The 24,869-nt window shown below is 40.6% G+C and overlaps 1 protein-coding gene across 1 annotated transcript in view; it reads left to right on the forward strand.

The window, feature by feature from the left end:
• CCDC6 (coiled-coil domain containing 6) overlaps window positions 1-22,682 on the forward strand; it is a 35,855-nt gene extending 13,173 nt beyond the window's left edge. Inside the window, exons 2-9 of the mRNA XM_028729346.2 lie at window positions 4,052-4,201; window positions 7,028-7,156; window positions 11,230-11,333; window positions 13,481-13,641; window positions 18,230-18,386; window positions 19,528-19,628; window positions 20,180-20,304; window positions 22,278-22,682. Of these exons, the coding sequence (XP_028585179.1) occupies window positions 4,052-4,201; window positions 7,028-7,156; window positions 11,230-11,333; window positions 13,481-13,641; window positions 18,230-18,386; window positions 19,528-19,628; window positions 20,180-20,304; window positions 22,278-22,457 (1,107 nt within the window). The 3' untranslated portion in view covers window positions 22,458-22,682. The remainder of the gene's footprint in view (window positions 1-4,051; window positions 4,202-7,027; window positions 7,157-11,229; window positions 11,334-13,480; window positions 13,642-18,229; window positions 18,387-19,527; window positions 19,629-20,179; window positions 20,305-22,277) is intronic.
• Window positions 22,683-24,869: the final 2,187 nt, after the last annotated feature.

Raw genomic sequence — 24,869 nt, forward strand, 5'->3', positions numbered from 1 at the left:
TTGGTTTTCAAAAAGCACGACATATAAGCAGCCAATGCCATCTTATTATTATTTTATTATAAAACTTCTCTGGCTTTTACATCACGTGTTTAGAACATATGTAGACGCCATTAGGTCACCAGTGTCCATGCCTCGTTTTGATTTATTATAATAAAGTGATATCTCAAGCTCGAAATTCTGTTTATGTGTTGGAGAATGGTGACTCACTGTCCTTCATTTGTTTAGTACATATCTTAGCAATGTCAAATAACCTTGAAAACAAAACAAAAAATGCTACTTCTATATTTTTAGGCAAGGATTTTTTCTTTCTGCAGTGTAAAGCAGAAATGTCCCCCCCTCACCTTCACAATTTGCAGGGGGGAGGTTTGGAAAAATAATGTTATTCTAATTTGACAGAAAAAGCTGTAGTTACTTGTTCTCGTTTGCAGTGATATTCAACCTCAGAAACTTGAATTCAAGGTTTTGCTTTCCTCTGTTTGCCAATTTAAATGTTTTTAGAAAATGAGAAATTTACTTGTTGTGAAAGAAAGAGAAGAAGCTAAGCTTGGATTTCACAACTAGCCAGTCACCTAATGGATTTTTATTTCATTTCTCCTACCCTCTAAAAATAGAACACACTTTTCTGTTCACTACTGTCGGTGTTGGAGAGGGGCGCGGGTGGCGCTGTGGTCTAAACCACTGAGCCTAGGGCTTGCCAATCGGAAGGTTGGCTGTTTGAATCCCCGCAACAGGGTGAGCTCCCGTTGCTCGGTCCCAGCTCCTGCCAACCTAGCAGTTCGAAAGGACGTCAAAGTGCAAATAGATAAAACGGTACCGCTCCGGCAGGAAGGTAAATGGCGTTTCCGTGTGCTGCTCTGGTTTCACCAGAAGCGGCCTAGTCATGCTGGCCACATGGCCCGGAAAAGGTGCGGACAAACGCCGGCTCCCTTGGCCAGTAAAGCGAGATGAGCGCCGCAACCCAAGTCGTTCATGACTGGACTTAATTGTCAGGGGTCCTTTACCTTTACTGTAGGTGTTGGTGTGAGTATGATCATTCACTGCTTAAAGTGAAAAGTTACTACATTCTGAGCAATAATCCTTTGACCATGCTTGGTTAATTATAGGACATGGGCGTGCTCCTGTCACTAAGGCACATAGTAAAAACAAGGTGCTGTCATTGTATGCCTCAGCCATCATAAGCAACTTTTAAGAGTGGGAGCAGAGATCTCATGGTGGAAAAACTGACATTTCCTAATCACTGTGGGTGTTCTCACACCTTTCCCTACATTACATACACACACACACACACACCAGACTTTAATTTTTCCCCCTCCCATTGATACTAATAGGAGGGATTACAAGTACACTATTGCCAGGGCTGATGTAATTTTTAGCTCTTTAGAGGAGAGTGTCAGGAAAACAAGGGGCCTTTGGATCCAACAGATCCAAAGCATCTCCTGATCAACACCATGTTTCTTATGCTACTAACTTGTCTCCGGAGCACTGGTATTAATAGAGCAATGGTGGCAGAGCTTCCCATTGTAATGGGGATGCTTTTGACTACAGAGAGGGCAGACACACAGGTAGCTGATGGGTGCTTCAATTAAGTTCTTTACTTTGAAATAATATACCACTGCTTAAAGTGGTATTATTTGTAATATATTTATAGTGCTGTATAAACTACTGAAAGCGCAGGGTGTAGCAAGACTCAGAAGCATACCAGGTCAATTCCCATTTATGCCTCAGTGCTGTGTCTCACTCGGTGATAAGTCATTTTACATTATTTTTCATTGTGGATGTTGTTTTCTTTCATTTACGGTATTACTGAATTGGATTGGTTTTCCCTCCCTGTTGCAACCCTCTTGAGCTTCCCACCTGATTTTCACCCTGCAGCATCCAGGCCCCCATCCCACACTGTTCTCTCAAGGGTCCACAAACTCCCCGGTGTAGCTTTCCATGGAGCTTCAATGGAGAGGAGCCACCCAAAGTGGCTGGTGCAACCCAGTCAGATGGGCAGGGTATAAGTAGTTAACTTAGCAGCAGCAACAACAACAGCAGCAGCAGCAGCAACATGACAGTTCTGAATCCAATCCATTGTTTTTACTTTGTGGAAAATTGAAAAGCAGAAAAGAGGTGTTTTCAATAAGAGATTTGAAAAATGTGCAGCCAAAACTCAGCAAATATCACTTTTGGAATTGATAAATACTGAGGAATTAATAACCTGGAGTTCCTTGTGCTGAGCAAGTGGAGGAAGAGTGTTAAGGGCAATGAGGCAAACAGTTATTTCAGGGAAATATGGCGTTATTTCCTTTTTTTCTACCACCAAATTATGTTTCTTCCCTTTGTTGTCTTGCCCCCCCCCCAAAAAAAACCCCACATATTAAACATTTTGTGACTGATAATTTTCATCTTAGACTGCTAAGGGTTATCCTTTGAACTTCCCTCTTCTGATCCTGGTAAATAGAAATGATAGAATCATAAATAGAAATGATTCAAAATATTTTGCTAGAATATCAATAAACCATGGGGGCTGTGAACACATGTAGATTGGTGGCACAGTCCTATCCAATTACGTATACTTGGAAATAACCCCTACTCTGTTAGGTGAATGTGCATAGAATTGCAGCCATAATCTTATACTTCGTCTTTTTGCTGGCCTGGGGTCGCTGCACATTTTGCAACAACCCCAGTGTCATCCCACTCTTGTGCTTGCTGCTGTTGTTGAATAGCGAATTACTAATTGCCCTGTTTCTTTTTATATATCCTTTGTTGAATTTCCTGCTCTGAGAAAATGTGTGAATAACTGTTAAGTATTGCTAAGTGAGACCAAGTGTTTAGGTGTTCTACTGGATTACTAAAGGTTTTTGTCTTGTCTTATTTGCAGTAGCATTCACATTACATTCTGAACTTCAGTATTTTCTCTCTCTCCAGATACCTTTGTGCATTGTTGTGTCAGTTTCTCAGATAGGGAACCGGTATGAATCAGATGGTGAATCTTCCCCAAGAGCACACATAAATCCTGCAGTAGACTGGAAGCACAAATGAAAGCTGAAGTCTCTAGAGGCCCAATCCAGTTCTGTAAACAGCAAGCAAACCTTCCCCTCACTCTTTCTGAGCTCTCTGAATCCTAATGCAAGTGTTACTGCTTAGGGCTGTGAAAATTTGCAATTGTGTTTAAAACATGCACACTGGGGCCTTTATTTCTAATGTAATTTCTGAAACTTCATTATGTACTGTAGAAGTTGACTATACATAGAAAACAGGTATTCCTATTAATATGTTTCACTTCTTGTTTCTCCTTGCTTTTTTTGAGCCAGCTGCTGATAAATGTAGACCAAAGAATTGATGTTTTAAAATCCTGGCACCTGTCTCGTATGTGGTGTGTGTCCTGTATAAAGGTGATGAAGGATCTCTGACTCCTCAAGTAGTCAAGAGACCTGCTGTCACTTCATCACATCTCCCAGTCCTTTTATATACATGGCTTTATTATCTATTAAAATCACCTTTACTCTCCTAAGGGCTTGCATTTTGTGATGGCTAAAAATATTCGCACTCTGGTTTGGTCATTGCACAGCATTGGCTAAAACTTGTGCGTACAGCTCTGCTTTGCTTTTTATAGGAAAGCCCACTGTCTATTTGGGAACTTAAGAAAACAAACAAAGCTGACCACACCCAGGAATCTATTAAATGTATGCATAACTCGCTTGGGTTAGTTTATATAACCCAATCACCATCAGTCCACACAGAGCTAGGCACTGTTTGTCCATTGGTGCAGCAATGTGTGCATTACTTCTTGCTGTTCTGTGGCTCTCTGGATAAGAACTTGGGTAATGTGGGTTTTATGGGTAGCGCTGCTGTTTCGCATCTTTTTGAATCTGATGAAAGTGGGGGCAGAGCAACTGCATTTTTCTCTTGGTGCCCAGTGCCTTTCTAGGCTAAGTGGCAAAAGGAAGGACTGAGCAGAGAAACATTTAGGGTACAATCCAGTTCATTGCTGGTGACTGGATCATTTCATCTTGTGGTTTCTGGTTTTATTATTTTTAAAAAAACAACAGACATGTTTCTCTTACAGCAAGCAAGGGCGGAGCAAGAAGAGGAATTTATCAGTAATACTCTCTTTAAGAAGATTCAAGCTTTGCAGAAGGAGAAGGAGACACTTGCAGTGAACTATGAAAAAGAGGAAGAATTTCTCACTAATGAGCTTTCAAGGAAGCTGATGCAGGTATGTAATGTTTCAGCTTGACTTTTCAGACCCAAAAAACCCACCAGATGATTCAGCTGAGGCACTATTACGAAAGTCATAGCTTCAAAAATTGTGGGTGGTATTCAACTAAATAATTGCGTACAGACTGACATTGGCACAACAGGACATCTCCCCCTCCCTCTGTGTATGTCCTGCACCATCGCCAGATCTGCTCCTGAGAGTTGAAGGAACATCTAGAACATATTTAGGGGGCATGTGGGGGGAGAAAGGTGCAGACTGTTCCATTGCTCAAGGAGAAATCCTTGTAATGATGGAACTGGAGGACATTGAATAAAACCCTGTAGTTTGAAATCTTTAAAACCCAGTATTGTAGTTTGAAATCTTTAAATGGAAAATGATATGTAACTGTGAAAGACCACTTAGGTAAGCATTCATGGGATTGGGCTATAAACTAATAAATGAGCTTAGTTGTGCATGTTTAGCCAGATGTCTCACCAAGTTCAGTAGTGCTTACTAGAGAACAAATGTGCATAGGATAGCAACTTAACTTTGCAACTTGAGGAGGGTATGGAATAATAGGGTCAGTGAGGGATATGGCCTGGGTAGGGACATGGCTTAGGGGGTGACAAGGACTACATAGAGGCACAAAAACCACATACACCAACCCCCACAAGCCTGAAGTTCCCCAGCCCTGGTTTAAAGTCACCATAAACCAGTCTCTAAAGCCAGCATGTGACGGCAAAGGTGAAATGAACACGTGGGCACAATCTTGTTCTCAGCTAAATCAACCATGGCTTAAGCTGGAATTGTTTTATCTGAACTAACCCACATGTTCCATCTTTGACTCTATCATGAAAGAGAATACGTGTGAGCTAGGGATGTTGCATGTTCTGAACGTTGTGTTCTTGTACCATTTCCTTCGATGTTTTTGCTTTAAAACATTAAAGATTAAACTCCGTTCCTCCCAGGCATAAGAACAGCCATGCTATATCAGGTCAAGAGCTCCAAGGCATTTTGTTCTCAAGATTGCAAATCAGTTGCCTGGGGACATGAGACCGATAGCCTCCTCCCTTTTGCCACTATGAAAATTGCTGCGAGGAATTCTGGAATTCTAAGCTACAGGATTCCTAAACCTGTAAACACAGAACCCTCATTTTGAAGTGCTGCAAATTGTGTCGTTTTCACATTAATTTGCTTAATTTACAGCATCTCAGAAGATTTTCAAAATCTTTCTCAAGGTGGTGGTCTCTTACTCTTCATGACATGATCACTCAAGCAGATTTCCAATGTCCCTGATTGCTACTACAGTGGTACCTCAGGTTAAGTACTTAATTCGTTCCGGAGGTCCGTACTTGACCTGAAACTGTTCCTAACCTGAAGCACCACTTCAGCTAATGGGGCCTCCTGCTGCTGCCGTGCCGCCAGAGCACGATTTCTGTTCTCATCCTGAAGCAAAGTTCTTAACCTGAAGCACTATTTCTGGGTTAGCGGAGTCTGTAACCTGAAGCGTATGTAACCCAATGTACCACTGTACATCATTCCATTGCAAAAACAGTTAACAAAGCAGCTGTCTCATAACGCCTGCACACATGCACTGTTAAACTTTTGCCTTTCACTGTGTAGGGAGTTAGACTTGTGTATTCAAAGAGGCATCTGGAAAAAGCTTCCAGAAGGATTTTTTCAGCACACTGTAAATACAAAAGCTAATAGCCAGTGTGAGAGCTATAGATCTCCTGTTAGCAGCTTGGCAAGAATTCCCCACATCAGCATGATTTGCTTTGTTGTAAGAAACACACTGATGTATCAGCTTTTCAGTTTTAGTGTAGGAAGGTATTGATTTTAAATACTCTTCAAACCTGACAGCTTAATTTAAAAGTAAAGTATGCTTTCACATGCAAGAGGAACATTTACTTAGACCCACCTCCAGTGAGAACATATTTTTTACAGTAGCATGTCATGACACACTATGCTGGCCTGGGCTGTAAAATGCCTGGATGTTGCTTTTAGTAATACTTTGTACTTATTTATTGGCCGTGTAAAGGCACTTTGTTCAATTAGGTTTATGTAGCACAGTAATTGGTTCCATAGATAATGCGCTGCAGAAGCACGGTGAGGGGGGAAATGCCCTATTAGCAGACATCTTGGAAGAGACTGTACTTGTCAGAAGAAAAGCTTTTAGAGAGAGACTGATGATGTAGAGCAAAACCTTAATGGACCCCTGCCTGTTTGGTTAGGTACTCAGTGGGTCAGAGTGGATTGGTTAGGTGTTTCTCTGTGCTCTTAAAAGTCATTGAGTTACAAGGGAGCTGAAGTCTGTCCCATTCTTCCCAGACTACAAAAAGTTAGCTAGCTCTTTTGTGTCCTTAACATTATGTAAAAGCTGTTCCAGTTCAGCTGATCGTTTGAGGCTTCATAAACTATTGAGTGCTGGGGAATAGATTCTGGTGCTAAGCGCACTTCCCTTACCCTCTCCTTCCTTCTGTCGCACACCAGCTTTAATTGTTGCTTTCCTAACATTATGCTATCCCTTCAGCAATCCCTTCAACAAATACATTGCTATATTTAGTGCCTTGTCACTTACCCCAGTTTTTTGGAGCCCCAACAGAAATTTCCTATTAATTATAATGATGAAGCTATCCTTTCAAAATGCAATGCAATGTTAATTTGCTTTTATTTCTTAACCATAATTTACAGATCCTTAATGTTTCACATTTTAGGAACAGTCTCTTATTCAATTTCAGAGTCTTGTTGTTTTTAAGCCGTATAAATTAAATGATGCTTATAAGTGCTTTGTAGCTCTTCAATTGCTTATGTCTTGGGTTTCACTATCTCTTCCAATCACAGCTACAGCATGAAAAGGCTGAACTCGAGCAGCATTTAGAACAGGAGCAGGAATTCCAAGTGAACAAATTGATGAAGAAAATTAAAAAACTGGAAAATGATACCATTTCAAAGCAGCTAACTCTGGAGCAGGTAAACACTATATTACCTATATTTAGGTTTGCCATATGTCAGGAAAATTCCTGAGATGTCCTGGTTTTCAGGTGTAAAAATGGCGTCAGGGGGATTTTGTCGAATCAGCAAAATGTCAGGGAAAACCCGGATGTATGGCAACATGATGTAAAAAGCAGCAGAAACAGCTCCAAAAACTTAAAATCACTGTTTTGGGAGGAGCTCAACAATATGGGTTTGTTCCCCAAAAAAGCTCAGCAACTTTGTGGGTGTCAGGAATTTTACTTTTTGAAATATAGCAACCCTACCCATATTGTATTGCACTTGTGCCAGTGAATTCTTTGAGGCTGACTGAGCTCTGGTAAAAATGTTGGGGATTAAACACTTTTGTGTTGCATCCCATCAAATAGTAATAAACAGGGACAGTAAGAAGAATATCTCATACATCTTATTGCATTAAGGTTAATTGAAGTAAAAGAAATGGCCTCTAGGTGGCAGTTGTTGCCTAATTCAAGTGCAATTGTTTATCTTCCAATGATTTGCTGGTTTACTGCAGGTTTTTAGGATGAGTTAAGATCTTCCTGTCTACCTTGCCTTTTATTGTCTTCAATATCCATTACAGATATAGCGTTACTGGAGTTGGTCATGTGTGATGGTCTTTGTGTGTTTTTTTTCCTTATTTTAATTGCAATTTAAATTGGGAATGAGAAGTTAACACAAGTGTGTGGTTGTTTGTTTGCGTTGTACGCCAGTTTGTATCCATTTCACCCAAAAAACAGGTTAAAATTTAGCAAAAACAAACACTATTGCAAAGGATTTCTGTAGAATAATAGCAATACACACCGACTTCTGTATAAGAAATCATACTGAGAATCTAAAACTTGTTTATGTGATGACAACCACATTCTGTTTTAAATTTAAAATGGTTCTGTCATTTAACCTTAAAGTAAGGTCATTGTGTGTGGTGCATTTAGCATATTTTTTGCTGACTTGTTTTAGGTTGTGTTATGTTTTTAAACCAAAAGCAACTCTCCACTGAGAACTACTTTTATGTGAACTTTAGTAGCTGGGAGTTGCAACAAAGAGAGGTTTGTTCCAATGGTTCACATTCTAGAATCATTCCTGGTAAATGATACATATTGGCCCATACAATGCTAAACCATGGTTATCCTTATATGCAAGAGCTGGAACAAACCCCCCACACAACTCAGACTCATGCACTTCACTCCCTTCCATCTCCTCTTCCCATGCTGACTTAAGAGGAGGACTGTTACATTCTTTACTCTCACTTTCACAGAATCCTGACTTACTGTTGCACAGGAACCAGAGACCATGACTTATAACAACTTCTGGTTAGTTTCAAAGCAAATCAAATTCAAACCAGAGGTTAGGAAGTGGATTTGTCAAGAGTTATAAACCACAATCTCTGGTTCATATGCAACAAGTCAGATTCAGTGAAAGTGAACATCATGTGACTTGCAGTTCCACATTCTGCGAGTTCATCTTCAAATAACTTTGAGGTGCTGAACAGCTTCCATTGATCTAGAAAACTGCAACACACAAGCTGCTTATCTGGAAATTGTAAATGCATTGCCTTCCAATTTTTTCCAGCATGGCATGCTGAAGTAGCAATTATATGCACAAAGGGAGTGTGCAGGTATATTTTGTTTTTATTGACTAGTCTGCTGCTGCAGTTTGACTGGTCCCCTGTGGTGTAGGAAATGAACAACAACCGGATTAGCACGCATGAAAATAGAAACCTTTGATAGAAGTGAGAACCATGATCATTCCAAAAATATTCTCTACAGATTTATAACGCTGACAGCCATAGTTGAACAAATGTCAGGTATGTTAGTATTTGTCTTTAGATGTGGAAAAAATTGATTAAGCCTATTAGCCACATACTGCAGGTTCTAACATTGCCATTTAATTTCTGGGATTGATCCAAAGGCTTTATAAGAGTGCTCTGTGGCATGCTCCCTAATGGAATCTGCATCCCTTTGCAGTAGCACAAGGGAACAATGTGTGCTATGCATTTACATTCCTACCATTCAGCCTGGCTGTAGAGCCATCAATGTGCGTGATATGCCCAATGGATGTGCAGAACTAGAGCCAGGTATCTAAAATAGCTCCTCTCTGTGGACAATAGCCTGTGGTCCTTCTCTAAGCCCGCAACCTTAGTTCCCCCAGCTTCTAAACCAAGCTGTTAAAGCACGTGTAGTTGTGAAGGGCTGTCTGGATCAGAATTATGGAAGAGGACTGCTGGAGTCTCCGTACCGCCTGCCCAGTTGTAGATTATGTAGATCACAGTGTAGGGGGAAAAGGTGAACACCACTTGTCATGATACCAATACTGATCCATCCCCACATGCAAGTGTCCAGCCAGGGTTTCTGCTGTAAGTGTGGATGGAGCAGGAAGGGGTCAGAGGTTGACCCAGCATCTGCACCTTGGCAGCACTGTGACTCAAGAAGCTGAAGCACCCTGCTTTTGGGGTGTTTCCTTTTCCCAGGAATCACCTGGCAAGGAGAGCTGGGAGCACCTATATACTGTTGCAAAAAGAAGGGTCTTCCTTGATGTGTCTTCATAGTTCACTGGCAATCACTACAGTCCCTTCCTTCCCTCCTTCTGTGTGCCATCAGTTTCACAACCACGTTTTTGTTTCCCTCAGCACAGTTGGCAAATCTTTAGACATCTACTTGACAAGCAGATGCAGGCTTTTCAGCAGTCACTTTGAGTGGAAAACTGGTTCTTATTTGAGGTGTCTGGCAACGCTCGTAACATCTAGCAGAGGTTTGAGCCCTACCTGCCAGTGATATTCAAGAGGCTGTTGTGCTAGTGGGCTTTGGAGTAAATTCTTTTCACACTAGAGGAAGATTTGTGCTTGGTAGTAAAAATATGGAGCTGGTTTATGTTCTGGTTCTATCATGAACATTCAGTGTAGCTGAGATACAAGTTTCCATATATGTTTTAAAAAAATGCCAGTAATTTGTGAAAGCTACAGTCCCATGATATGATTGGAAGTCATGTGATACAGCATTGGTCTTCAACTGGTGCGTTGGAACGCACTACTGGCTTGATCTATGATGGATCACCATACTATATATGGTAAAAAATTAAGAAATTGTCCCCAAGTTCAAATTTGGGTTACATGTAGGTCCTAGATCTGAAAACACTGAATACTACTGGGATACAGCAACCTTGCTAAAACTAAGCCTGTCTAGATCTGGTTAGCTGAATGGCAGATTTCCTGGGATCCCAGTGTACAAAGCCTTGATGGAATCTAAATGAAATAGATAAAATAGAGCAAGACTACTATTTGTTTTTGTTTCATTTTAGGAGTAAGATTCAGTAAGTATTTGGCATTATAGTCTCAAGCCCAATGGACTATATCTCTCAGTTTGTATGGGACCATTCAGCCTTGCAAAGGGAGGGGAGAGTGTTTGCGGCTTTCGAGGGTGGGTGAAATCAGATGGTGTGGGCTTACTTTTAAAGTTGTGGAGACATGGGGCTGCTTTTTCCTATTTTTTAACATAAAGGAAAAGCTTTGTCACCACTTCAAATGGCAGCTTGCTGCCCTCAGCAGCCCTGTAGAATCCCTTTGAAATTTGTGACAGACTCACCTCAGGGAACAAAGGTACATCATGGTCAATGGGGACACGCTTTTCCCGCCCAGAATGCTCCTTGGAAATGATGCTATTTTATGATGGAATATTCTTCCTCAGATTTCTGTAATTTCATTTTCTGCAGTGAATGGTACCAGAGCAGTTAATCATTTGGAAATCAGAATACAAAATCATTCAGATGGTAGTTTTAATGGAATTACATTCACATTTAGGCTGTTACTCTTCTATCGTGTAGGACTGCTTCCTTTTTAAGGTGGGTGGGTTATTATTTTTTAATAGATGTGGTTTATGACAAGGGTAAGTAAAGGCCATCTAAACATGTTTTCTTTATCATCCATTACTTTGATTACAATTATTTAGTCGTTGATGATTGAAATTATCCCCCCCCCCCATTATGCTTCTGCAGTGAAATGCTCATCTGAAACAGCAGTTCCAAGCTCTCTCTTTTTATCCACAATTTCTTTTTCCTAGCTAAGACGTGAGAAGATAGATCTTGAAAACACCCTAGAACAAGAACAAGAAGCACTAGTGAATCGTCTCTGGAAGAGAATGGATAAACTTGAGGCAGAAAAACGGTCTGTCATGGCTTTCTTTCTGCAGCTTCCCCCCCCCCAAATTGTGTGGTAAAACTCGAATATTTCACAATACCTTTTAGAGAAAAGAAAGCTATTTAAGTACTAATATAGTAATTAAAATAGGAAAGCTACATTTTTTGCATGCATTGATGCAAGTAGTGTTTTATTGAAGAAAAGAACCCTCTTCGGGCATCTCTCTGAACATACCATGGTTAATTAAAATTATGTAAGGGGTAGAACTATGCACACAAGCCTGTTCCCAATGATGTGTGGCCTCCTCTCTGCCCTTAGCGCTAAGTGTCTTTGAACTGAGTGCTATTCAAAGCCTCTGCAGCCCCCATACTTGTGGACCTTGGGAGTGAAGCTTCTGCCCCTCAAGAAACTTTTAATGTTCACATGTTCAGGCAAATGCTTGAGAAGGACTATAGAGAAGGTTGCTGAGTCATGCAGTAAGGAGCAGAGTGGAATGCTTGTTGGTGCTTATTCACCGGTAGTCATCCTCTGTGTCCTGTGACGAGCTTCGGCTTAATGTTACGAAACTCACTTGAAAACAAAAACATTAATATTCATGTAGCAATCCTGACTAGTCTGGATCTTCATAGGAACTGACATTTTACAGCATTCGGTGGATTTCACAGAACTAGTCAAGTCTTTGAGGCTATGAATATTTGTGATGGTGCTGTTGTTAATCTAGTTAATGAAGAGGTTAGAGTGTGATCTCTCTTGGCCTCGTGACAGTTTATTTGATCTTTCAGATCACATTGGGCTGAAAATGCTTTTTTATGGCTTGGCTATGTGATGTTGCATGTCATGTGTTCTTTTGCTCCAGTTTGCTTCAAATGTTGCTGGTTTTTAAGCATGGAGTTCTCAGTGCTGGCTGTGAGTCAAATTGTGGCCATCTGATTTATTGGATATATTTTTTCTTAAAATACAAAATGAGCAAGAAATTGCTTTTTATATGAGTGATATGTAAAAGGGACTTTAAAAGAACATTTTGAATACATTAATGTTGACTTGTCCATTAAGAGCCCGTGAAGACACTAGGTGACTGAAAACGATAGTTTTCAAAGTGGTAACTTAAATAAAGTATTCATCTAGCCATGTTGTAATCTGATTATTTGAATTACCGCCACATGTATTGGGGGAAATTCAATTAATCCCCTAAATCCTACCACAGAGTTCTGATCAGGTATGAAAGCGCTGTTAAAAAAATAAAATAAAACAAATAATGCTTATAACTTGGCATAAGATACCACCTCAGCAAGTATTGACTACAAGACTGAAGGTATGGCTGGTAATTGCAATAGATTTACCATCCATCATGTATCAGGAAATACGTTATTTAGATTTAGTGGCCTTGGGCATTTGCCGTCCTTGTCTTTCAGCTACAGACCTCCATTCTGCAATATGATGGTGATAACAATAATTAGATTAAGTATCAGTAGCACCTTGAACATTCTGAAACGCTAGAAAAAATTTTGGTAGTGATGACTACTACATCAGTTGTAGCAGCGATGTGGGCCCTGACATCTTAAATATAGCATTAAAACGTAACTCTTCTCCCATCAGCTTTGTTGCATTTGTAGGATCAATGCTGAGTGGTATTTTTACTTTTTGCACAGAGCCAGAAAGAGGGGAATAAAAGTTCAGTCAGGTTTTTAAACATTGTTAAAAGTAACCTATACTGAAGTCTTTAAACCTATTAGAGATTCTGTAGAATTTGTCTGTGGCCTTCTCTATTGTCTGTTAATGGAAGAATACTAAAAATGTGATGGCTCATTTCCTTACATTTCTGTAAGGAAGTTTTAATACTGTATTTGCAGTTTGTTGAATTGGCAAAGCCAAGACTCCACATTAGGTGAAAGTATGGGCTGGCAAACTATGGTTTGTCATTAATTCCCCATTCCCTCAATGTTTTAGACAACTCCCATGATCCCTGGTTGAAGCTGAATGGTTCACTGTGGCCCATGCAGTGAACAACACACCATGTTAATTTTTCAGGAAATGAGTTTACCAGAAAGAATGCTGATAATTTCAAACCACCTTGCTGTTTATCTGTTGGTGTAATATTACAAAGAATTGAAGCAGAATGTACCAGTTGGCATGTTTGATGTCAGAAGATAAAATCTCATTTATCTTAATTTCAGAATTCTGCAGGAGAAATTAGACCAGCCTGTTTCTGCTCCTCCATCTCCAAGGGACATATCAATGGAGATAGACTCTCCAGAGAATATGATGCGGCATATCAGGTTTCTAAAGAATGAAGTAGAGAGGTTAAAGAAACAGCTCAGAGCTGCACAGTTACAGCGTAAGTCCTGTTTGCCTTGGCTGTGTGGTCTTACTCATAATGCTGAGATGTGCTTTTCATGAACCGTCTCCTTTTCAAGTTGAAATTAATAACTCGAGGACCAAGTCAAAAATACAGTAATTTGTCTGTAGTATGCTAAACCATTTTCTTTTGTTCCACTTGGGTAGCTGAACAAATTTTAGTTGGACAAATCCTTTGGGCAGAACTGAAACAATTTTGTTACAAAGTTACATGTGATCTTGTACATTTGATTATCTTTGCTAAAATGCAATCATCCTGCTTTGCTTTGCCTTCAGTAAATATACAGTAGTACGCTAGTTTGATTGCTACAGTGAAAACATATTGGACAGTATCCAGTGAAATATACACCCCATTTGCACCCTAAATCTGTTCTGGGGGTTCCCCAACCCTCTGGTGACAAGGAGAAATTCCATTGTTCAAGCAGAAATTATTGTGCAGGCAGAAGCACTTTAGTTGAACACCACCCTTAGGTTCTTCCAGAATCGGCCCTACCATTTTGCAGCGTGAGGCACCCTCAGTGCTGGGGGGAGGGGTAGAAAGCAGCTTTCTCTTGAGTTATTTATTTGATTTCATTTTTCAATTACTTCCCATCAAATAGCTCAAAAGGATTTCATAATGAAAAGGGATGATGAAGACAGTTTAAAACTATTTTATATATTGTTGTTTAGTCGTTTAGTCGTGTCCGACTCTTCGTGACCCCATGGACCAGAGCACACCAGGCACTTCTGTCTTCCACTGCCTCCCGCAGTTTGGTCAAACTCATGCTGGTAGCTCCGAGAACACTATCCAACCACCTCGTCCTCTGTCGTCCCCTTCTCCTTGTGCCCTCCATCTTTCCAACACATCAGGGTCTTTTACAGGGAAGCTTCTCTTCTCATGAGGTGGCCAAAGTATTGGAGCCTCAGCTTCAGGATCTGTCCTTCCAGATTTTATATATACAAACAATCAAAAACATTTCCATGTGTAAAAAGTTAAAAGAATTTCAGCTGCCAGTCTGTTCAGAGTCATTAGGTGGAATGGGGTGTGCCCAGTTTTGTCCTTCAGCCAGCAAGCAGTTTGGGGCCATCCCTGGGTCCTGCAACTGCCTAGGAGCGTAATCTAAGATCTCTGGTAATGCAACCCACATGCCTTTTGCGCTACATCATCATAGCCTTCAAGGAACAAGTGTGGTCATCTTATGGAGAAACACTGTCTTGTGCATTTAATGTGCACACATGGTGACTAATAGTCCATAAATAACAATAAATAAGTGACCTATTGTGTAGAATTGCTATCTCCCCCCCCCCCCCGAACAACCGGCAGTTCATTGCTTTTGACAGAGCCTTGAATTTTATTTTGTATTGGCCTCATCCTTGCGATATCTGAATTTAAACAAATAGCTGTTCTTTAAAGTGAGATTTAACTGTGTGTGTCTATGGGTTTGGGGTTGTTTTTTTAAGGGTGATATCCATTGTTGGTCATAGTTGGAATAGACCTACTGAAATCAGTGGACTTAAAGTATAAACTTTAAAGTATAAACTTTCTAAGTATGACTTTGTTGGATATCGCCCACTGAATCTGATACTCAGAAGAATGTTTTTATTATTATTACTCCCAATTTTGGTTTCTCATCTGCATTTTGTGAGGGGAACAGAGACTAAGTGTGCAAGAATGAAGGCTTATATCAGTTTTATTGTGTTTAGAGATGGGATTGGGGCGGAGGCTAACATCTCCCCAGGACCTTATCTCAGATTTAATATGAACAATAGTTTAATGTTCTTATTTCCTTTGGGTGGAGTGGGGAAGAACTGTGCAAACAGTTGGCAGTTCTCACTGCTCTTGGATGCCCGTGTAGTCATCTTGATGAATGTGATACCCCTGTTTTGTCCTTTAATTCTTACTCTCATATGTTTAATTTAAAATCTAATAAAGCACTTTGGAATAGCAGTGGATTTTTTTCCAGCTTTGCTTTCTGGGGAATAATGTTTTGAATAATATATTCTTACTATTTGGAGGAGAAAGTATGTTGCATACTGAAACCTTGTATGGAAGTTCAGAAAATTAATATTCTTCATCCCTTAAAGGAGATGACATTAATCTCTCTGTACTTGTCAGTCTCTTCTATGCATTGCCTTTACTTTACTGTGCTTAAAAGTGGGAACAAGGGCTCTGAGTAATAGCTGTGTGCAAATGCTGGCCTGATTTATTGCCACGAGGGTGGATCTTGGTTTTGCTCTTCATCTTCTGAACATTCCGTTCTTGTCCTTGAGTGACCTGATGAACAAGTGAAGCTCTGCATGCGTGGATGTGGTTGATTTATCATTGCATGTGCCACCAAAAGCAATCATAAAAGGATCCTAACAGAAGAGCTGCAAAAAGTGCAGGAGGTCTTTGGAAGCTGCTGTAATTTCAGAATGGTCCAAATGACCTAGGAGAGAGTTCTGTTGTACCCTTGACCTGTCTCTGGGCAGTTGATGGGCCACCATGAGAACAAACTACCATTTGCCTTGAGTGGCTTTTCTCAAGGTGTGAGACTGAGGAAGAGGGAAGCTCTCCCAGGTGAGAGCTGTGAGGATTCACTTCTCTGTATGTGGATTGAAAATTAAAGATCTCATGGAGGGCTATACAGTGGTGCCTCGCAAGACGAAAATAATCCGTTCTGCGATTCTCTTCATCTAGCGGTTTTTTCGTCTTGCGAAGCAACCCTATTAGCGGATTAGCGCTATTAGCGGTTTAGCGGCTATTAAAGGCTTAGTGGCTTAGCTGCTAAAAGGCTATTAGCGGCTTAGCAGCTTAGAAAAAAGGGGGGGAATCGCAAGACTTGCAAGACATAGGGAAAATCGTCTTGCGAAGCAACTCAAAAACGGAAAACCCTTTCGTCTAGCGGGTTTTCCGTCTTGCGAGGCATTCGTCTTGCGGGGCACCACTGTATATGCACAACTTTGTGCTTAATTATATTATGTTATTTCTCTTTCTTCTTTTCTCTTTCCTCACCCTCCTTTATTTTTCTTTTTATGTTGTTATTTTGACTAGTGTTTTTATTTATCATATGTTGAAAATTCTTAATAAAATGGATTTATAAGAACAAACTGTCATGGGCCTGACCAATAGGGCTCTTCTTATCTCTGTCATCAAATTTCAGCTGGGACTTTTAATTCTACTTGAATGCCTTCTTGCATTTTCTTTCTGGCTCAGGAGCCTTTTCTCTGGGGTTCCTCCCCACAAGATTGTTGCCCCATACCTCCTCTCAATGTGGCACAGGTCTTCTGATCTTGTTTCCGCATCATGATACTCAGACCTGAAACTTGCTGGGTGGGCCTTGGGCCATTCAGTGTATCTGAAGCTAACCTATAGCACAGTTATTATTATTTATTAAATTTGTATACCGCCCTTCATCCGAACATCCCAAGGCAGTTCACAACAGAAAAAATAAAAAATGAGAATACAAAATACATAATAGAACAAAAACAGACAAAACCAATAACCCCCCTCATGTTCTGTGAGTATACTTTGAAGACAACCAACTTTGGATACAGCCCCGCCTATCCAGGATGCTGATGGTCCCTCTTACCTCCCCATAAGACACAGCAGCGTCACTAATATTGTTAGCAGTGAACCAGAATTAAGGGTTGGGGGGATGTTTATATGATGGTGATGATAATGATGATTTCCCCCTTACATGTCTTTATAACACACCACAACATCTTGCTAGTTATTTTTTAATAATTTAATAACTTTAAATATTAGGCACTATTACTAGCAACAAACCAAAATTCTGGTACAGGGAGGAGGGGACAAGCCGTCAACTAGTTAGTTACTAACCATCTACTCTTTTTGTGAAAATAATTTGGGTGAAATCCCAGGGGGAGGGGGGAGGGAGTCAACAAATGCAAATAGATAAATCATGACTTGTGCGCTTGGGGATTTCTGTAAGTGTGAAAGGGTTTCAAGGTTTTAAATTATCCTTTTAAAAGGGTAATACATTTTAAATGACGTCTCGATCCAAACAGTTCTTCTCATTAATGTAACAGCAAACCACTGCTGTCCAGCAGGCAGCAGTCTCTCCAAAATTAAAGCTTCTGGCTGAATGCCTGGTTCTAATTTCATCACTGCTTCAAAGTGGAGAGTCTTTCTGTACTGCTGCTTGAAAATGGAGCAACAGATCTAGTTCAGACTAGCATTTTAACCCAGAATGGGAAGCCTGTGGCCCTCCAGATGTTGTGGTACTCCAGCTCCCATTAGACCCAGCTAGTATGGCCCGTGGTCAGCGATGGTGGGAGTTGTAGTCCATAACATCTGGAGGGCCACAGGTTCCTATCAATGACCTAACCCATCATTTAATGCTTGCAAATAAGCTTGCATGACCAAAAAGACCAAAAACTTCCATTTTCCCTTTACAATAAACTCTGCATCTCTGCTACGTATGAACTTGTCAAATGGGGGTCAGATTGGATCAAATCAATCCACATTCTCATCACTTGGCAAAGGCAAGATCTGAGCTCTAAACATCTACCTGTATTTGACTATGCCTCCAGAACAAAACGTGAGTTTAGTAATAAAAAGGCTGATCAAATTTTTGATTCTTCAGATTCAGAGAAGATGGCACAGTATTTGGAGGAAGAACGCCACATGAGAGAAGAGAACTTAAGGCTCCAAAGAAAATTACAGAGAGAGATGGAGCGAAGAGAAGCCTTGTGCAGACAGCTGTCAGAAAGTGAATCGAGTTTGGAAATGGATGATGAGAGGTTTGTGTTGCCCGTATATTTAGGTGCTGCAGTAAGAAATCAAAAGCAGTCTAAAAACCAGGTTTCTAAAAATGGTACTGCTATAAAAATGATATCCTTTGTCAAGTTTCCCCCCTCTATCATGTATTGGACACTGTCCCTTATGTCCCATATTATTACGCTGTGCATTTCCCTCCACGTCAGCCGACCTGGTGGAGCTGGGGAGGGAAGAGACACAGCATAATGATACTGGGAGACAAGGTAAGTAGTGATTAGCTGTTGGGGGGGGAGCGTTGTGACACAAGTCTGATGTTTTGGGCAGCTGTCCAGTGTTAGGGATAACTTAGCAAATGATATATATAAAATCAAAGTAACAGTTGAGCCAATCAGGCCAGAGCATTAACAAGATTTGAGCTTCCAAAAACTGACCACTCTTCTCAGTTCCTTTTGAGTAGTGACTTCATGGTGCACCTCCTGGCAACCAGGTCATTTGTGAATTAAGCTAGTCTGTGTTGAGGACTGCCGAAAGGAAGGAGCACACACTAGATCTGTTATGGCTGGCACCCGGTCAGCGAGTCCCTTCTGCATTTGGTCACTGCACTGGCTTCAATTGATACGCATAAATTTGCTTATGAACAATTCCTCGGAAAGAAAGCAAACACACATAAGCACACTGCGGTTGAGCTTTCCTTGCTTTGTCATTGAAGGGAGGCCTTGCCTTTCTGGAAATGGTGCTTGCCACAATTCGTTCTTGCATCAGTACTTTTGTAAAATAAATTACTACTTTAAAAACCTTTTAAAACTAGTTGTTCACCAAACTAGATGGCTTTATTTAGAAGGGGATTAGAGAAACTCATTTAGGATAAGGCTATCCATGGCTACTAGCCCCGATGGCTATGCTCCACCTCCATGGTCAGAGGTAATAAAACTTTCCAGTTGCTGAAAACCATAGGAAGGGAGTGTACTCCTGCGTTCAGATCACGTTAGTTCACCAATGATTTAACTAAACATCGCAGCCTTGCTAACTACTGGTGCTGCTCTAGTATCTTCCAGTATTTGTCTCATGGTACACAGGACATATGCTGGAGGGGAACCTAAAAATAAAACTTAAGCAATAGTTCTTGGAAAGAGGAAACTCATCCGTGTTTATCTCTTAAAATAGATATTTTAATGAGATGTCTGCACAAGGATTAAGACCACGCACTGTGTCCAGTCCAATTCCATATACACCTTCACCAAGTTCTAGCAGACCTATATCACCTGGTAAATATATGCACCACTTTCTTCTTTATTTTTTAATGTATTGTGATAATATTTATATTTATCTAATCTTTCTTTTTACAAAAGCATTCAGTGGAAACTTGTGATGTGTCCTGAAATCTGTCAGAGCTTTTGTGTGTAATTAGCCAGTAAATGGGATTGAAGCATTTTTAATGCATGGACGTATTGGAATGCATACTTTTTTACTAAATTTGTTTGTAGGTTTTGTCGTTTTTTCTTTTTAAATAACGCTTCAGTGTAGCTTAGGAAGCCCAGCTGTTGGTGGTGAGAAGCAGATGTGCAGGTCCCAACTGTGTGACAAATATGGTGCAAAGTGCTTGGATTGGGGCAGGCTAGAAATTAAAATAACTCAAATCATATCTTGCTTTGTCAATTCCACTAAGCATAATAATTGTGCAAACAGGTGTTCAAATGAAGTTTGCACAGGTTAGGAGATAATGCCTGTTGCTTCTTTTTTATAAGGTGCTGGGTGTTTTGGTATCTGAGCACATTAGCATTTGTAAACCTACACCGTCTTGCTTTCCTTATTTTAGGTCTCTCGTATGCAAGTCACACAGTTGGCTTTACTCCCCCAACTCCACACACCAGAGCCGGCGTGTCTTATTATAACAACCCAGGCCTTCATGTGCAGCATATGGGACCATCCCATGGTATTACAGTGAGTATTTAAGAACTGAACATCATTATCTCTTACACATTTTTGGGGGGAGGGGGAATATATATTCTATGCTGGTTCCATTTAAGTGTCTTCAACCAGACCACCATTCATTCCATGCTTCCCTTTTTGCACTAGATAAAACATTTATATTTTTGCTCCAGTATAAAGAATAGTGCATGCCTTCCTCCCTCACTTCCAAAATCAGTAATGACTGTGACCTATAGATGGCTGTGTTGCTGCAAAATAGCGTGGCTCAGACTTGGGGGCAGGATAGTTTCACCTACGACCTCCCTCCCTCCATCAGTGCCTTTCATGCACCAGTTCAGCTGCTATGGTTTCCTATAGCATTCAGTTTATTAACTGCTTTCTACTTAAATAAAAAGTTTTTTTAAAAGAAGAGGAGGAATAGTACCAGGAGCAGCAAGTGTTAGAAATTAAAGTGGTGGAAGAAAGAAGCTTGGCTACATTGAGGATCAGAGCAGTGATATGATGAAAGTCATTCCTGCTCCCCAAGAAAGAAATGCTGCTTTTCACATCTTTCACCACCTTGACAGATGAATCATCCCATATTTTTCCAGGATTAGGTGTTCTTGTAGATATCCTACATATACTGTCATTCAGTCATTGTGTACTTTCACCCATTTCCTGCCAAATAGACTAGAAAGATTAGACCTCTTTGTTAAGACCGCCAGCTGTCTGAGTGTATTCTGGTCTGAAAAGCCAGGAAGCCTCAGAGCTGGCCCAACATACTTACTTATTGGCGCGGAGCCTAAAAGACCCACCAGTGCCCAGTCTTTCTTCTAATAAAAACCTGGGAACCCCACTTTGTATTGGGTTCCTGAACAAGCAAATCGTCCATCCCTTGCAGTTCTTTCAATTTTGGACAATAGTTTTCAAGCTTTTGATTCCATTCTTAGTTCCATTCTGTTTCCTCAGTTTTCCTAGGAAACATTTCATAGACTCATAGTATTATAGAGTTGGGAGGGACCCCAAGGGTCATCTAGCCCAGCCCTCCACAATGCAGTTGTGGAGCTGTGATGATAATGATGATTCACTGCTCAGCCACAAGGGGAGAAGGGTAGCAACAGTGACTGTACCTGTTGACTTACTCCTGCACAAAACCCTGGTAAAGGGCTCCATAGGCCTCTTTCACCGAATGCAAACAGTAATAAAGGCTTTGTGAGAGTTGAGAGCAGTGATGGGTATAAGGGGAGAATCCTTGATAGAGCCTCTGTTGCTGATCAGTCTTGAGGGGCAGGTTTTGAAACAGCCCTTTCCCTGAGTGTCATCTGGAGAAAAAGTGGTCCAAGTATTGGATGGAGTGAGGTCAGGAGCTATGATGGGAAGCCTTTGAGTCCTTGACCTCTGATTGCTTATCTCTGTTAACAGTTTCTATTAAACATTAAAACAAAAATACAGTTAACATCTAACCGATACACTTAAAGAGTTTCCTCCCCTCACTTGTAACTTACTTCCTTCCTTTTTTAATTTACTCCTGCCACAGTCCAAAGTGAGGAAAGTTGTGGTTAGTGCCAAGAAGGAATTGTCTCTAAACCATGGTTTGAAACGATTGATTTAGTGTTCAGTTACTACATCATTAGAGTTGAAACATTGTGTGTTGTTATCCAGGCGTAATTCAAATTCAGTTCTTCTAGAAAGGAGCCATTACTTTCAGCTGTTTTCAAGCTTTCTGCTACCATCTTGTATTTCCACTGTGTCAGTAGCATTTGTTCTTCTCATTTTGCCCTGCATGGGACACGTCATACGACAGCAGCATCACAGTATCCTGCTAAGAGGACAGAGGGCTATGTACAAAAGGCCAGCTTGAGACCCATAAGTTAGCTTTTCCCCTGTTTGAATTTCCCCACCAGGAATGATTTTGAGTTTAAGTGTGTCAAAAGGCAAGAGTGTCCCTGTCTTGTAACATGAGTCTATGCTAGTCAAAACTCTGGCTCTGTTGTTTTCTTTCACAGAGACCATCGCCCCGAAGAAGCAACAGCCCTGACAAATTCAAGCGTCCCACTCCTCCTCCTTCTCCTAATACACAGACCCCACTGCAGCCTGCCCCTCCACCTCCGCCACCCCCTGTGCAGCCTGCAGTCCAGTCGCCAGCCACTTTTCAACATTCAATGCATCCTTCTTCTCAGCCTTAGTGCATGTGCTCAGCAAATCTGTATTCCGAGTTGGACTCATAACACAGAGCAGTTTACTACAAGCCAAAGGCTTACAATGGTATATTTGGATTTGACTTATTTGCACTGAAGTTTTTGAGGCTTCACTGTTTAATTGTGTTGTACAAGTTTGTCCGAGGTTCAAATGTTAGCACGTCTCCTACATTGAAATACCTTCTGTGCAGGGGGGTGGGGGAAACATGAAACCTGCATGTAGATAATCACATGAATACATGTGGTGGTTTTCATGGTGGGTTGTTTTTTTTTTTAACATGGATGTGCTTTCCACGTAGGAAGTGTGCTATATTTGAAGTTGCCGTAAAATGCAGCCAGTGTTGTGGATCTGCAACACTAAATTTAAAATAAAATAAAAATTCCATCAGTGTTTTACTTGAACTTACATGTCTGTCCATCCTCTGGCTGGAACATTTGCTACTTTGTTTGGTATTATGGCATTGCTTTGCTGAGCTCCCAAAGCTTAAATATATATTTTTTTCTTTCCCCCCAGGCTTCTAGGTTTGTAAAATAAAAGGGACAGCTTTTTATATTTTTTCATGACAACTTTCATATAAAATTACAGGCACGAGCTGTATGTTACGAACTCCTAAATATTATAGTGTGTTTCAAGCATATAAAGTAAATCAGCACTACAGTTCAGTAATAAAAAGATACAGCTTTTAGTGCAAAAGTGAAAGTCTGACACCTTAATGCCCAAGCTCACTTTTTTTTTAAATTTTATCCCTTAATTTTCTGATACAGCAGCAAACATACATTGACAAATCCATACGTTTTCTCCAGTGTGTGGTACAGTCTGAAGTACAATGTGGGAAGCCTGACTTGTCAGAGTATATAGAATGTATTGATCCATGGACCTTAAAAGTTGATTGTTTCATTTCTCATTCATGTTGACCTGTAAAACTGTCCGTACTGTTGTTTTCATCACAATGATCTTCTGTAAGTGTGGTTCTGCCAACAAGATCCTTGTGGCTGATTAAAGTGTGCTCTCCAATTTCTGCTTTAGAAAAGCAATTTGTATTAAAAAGGCTGATTCCCCCCTCCCCTTGTTTAAAATATATTGTGTGACACCCCCCTCCTGAATGTTTGAACCAATATTTTAAGCATTCAAAGAAAAATCAGAGGAAAATATGATTGAAGGTGCACATTATAGCAGCATATTGGTGTAACAGCCGAAAATGTTGTATTGCTTGGTAGAAAAGGAACAGATTGCAGAGAAAAGTTAGATGGCAATAGCAAATGCATATTTAGCAGCATAAGCCGGTACAATGTATAAAGAAATGTATTCTGAAATACATTCTTTCCATTCATTTAGCACAAATAAATTGTTTGGTTTCACTTTGCAGTGTAACAAAGTGTCACTTTTTCCCCCTCAATAGGGCACCTATCTACTTACACAGGTGCTTTTTTCTTGGTACTCCTGCTCAACAGCTTTTACATAATGGGGATTAATTTTTTTAAAAGCAACCACAACAAAAATCAAGCCTGAATTTGCACAACTCTTACATGGAATTCCCCTTAAGCCACCATCAAACCACAGATCAGGCCATTTCGACGGCGCAAAATATGAATCCAAAAATAACCACGGTGGTGTTGAAAAAATCTTGGCTGCAGCTTGAGGTGAGGAGGGAGCTTGACCACAGATCCCAGTTTGGATGACCCGCTGCACCAAACCTCGGCTTAGCTTCCCACAGCTTAACAGGGGAAAGGACTAGGGAGGAGGAAAGCAGCTGAAAGCACCTCTCCAGGAGCCTGCAAATTTATGTGGTCTCCCCAAATCAAGGTTTGGCTTACCACGTCACGTGAACCAGCTCTCTCTGTGTTGTTAACATTCTGTTTTGGTTGGTTCTCTTGAGCAGCCATAGAGCCAGGTGGAAGCCTGGTTCCTTGTGAACCAGAATTGGCAAATTAGCCATAGAAGTGCAACTCCAACCAATTCCATGAAATTCTCCCCTCACTGTTCAACCTTGATTAAGCGGTATTTTGGCACAGGTACAAGCCACAGTCAAAAGGGGTTCTCCTTTACCCGGGATCTTGGAGTGCAACTTGAAATGTGTTCCACATCCTGGGTGGGGAGTCAAAGGTGACATTTCACCTGACTAGAAATTGTCCATGTTAGTCACCATTATTGCTTTTGATTATCCATATAACAAATAGAAAATGCATTTATTCCTTAAAAGTAATAACTTGTGTCTATCGCGGGCTGCTTAACATCTAATTCTGCTCCAACATTTTCTCCTTGTGTAGTTTTGTGTGTGTTTCGACAAATGGTGTTATGTTGGTTGTAACTTTGAAAGCAACAGTGGAAGATGGATGGACAACGGTTGAGGTGCTTAAAAGCCAAAACAGTGCAATTTAACTTGAATTTGGGAAAGCTGT

Source organism: Podarcis muralis, chromosome 6 (genome assembly GCF_964188315.1).
Source record: "Podarcis muralis chromosome 6, rPodMur119.hap1.1, whole genome shotgun sequence".
Classification (NCBI taxonomy): domain Eukaryota; kingdom Metazoa; phylum Chordata; class Lepidosauria; order Squamata; family Lacertidae; genus Podarcis; species Podarcis muralis.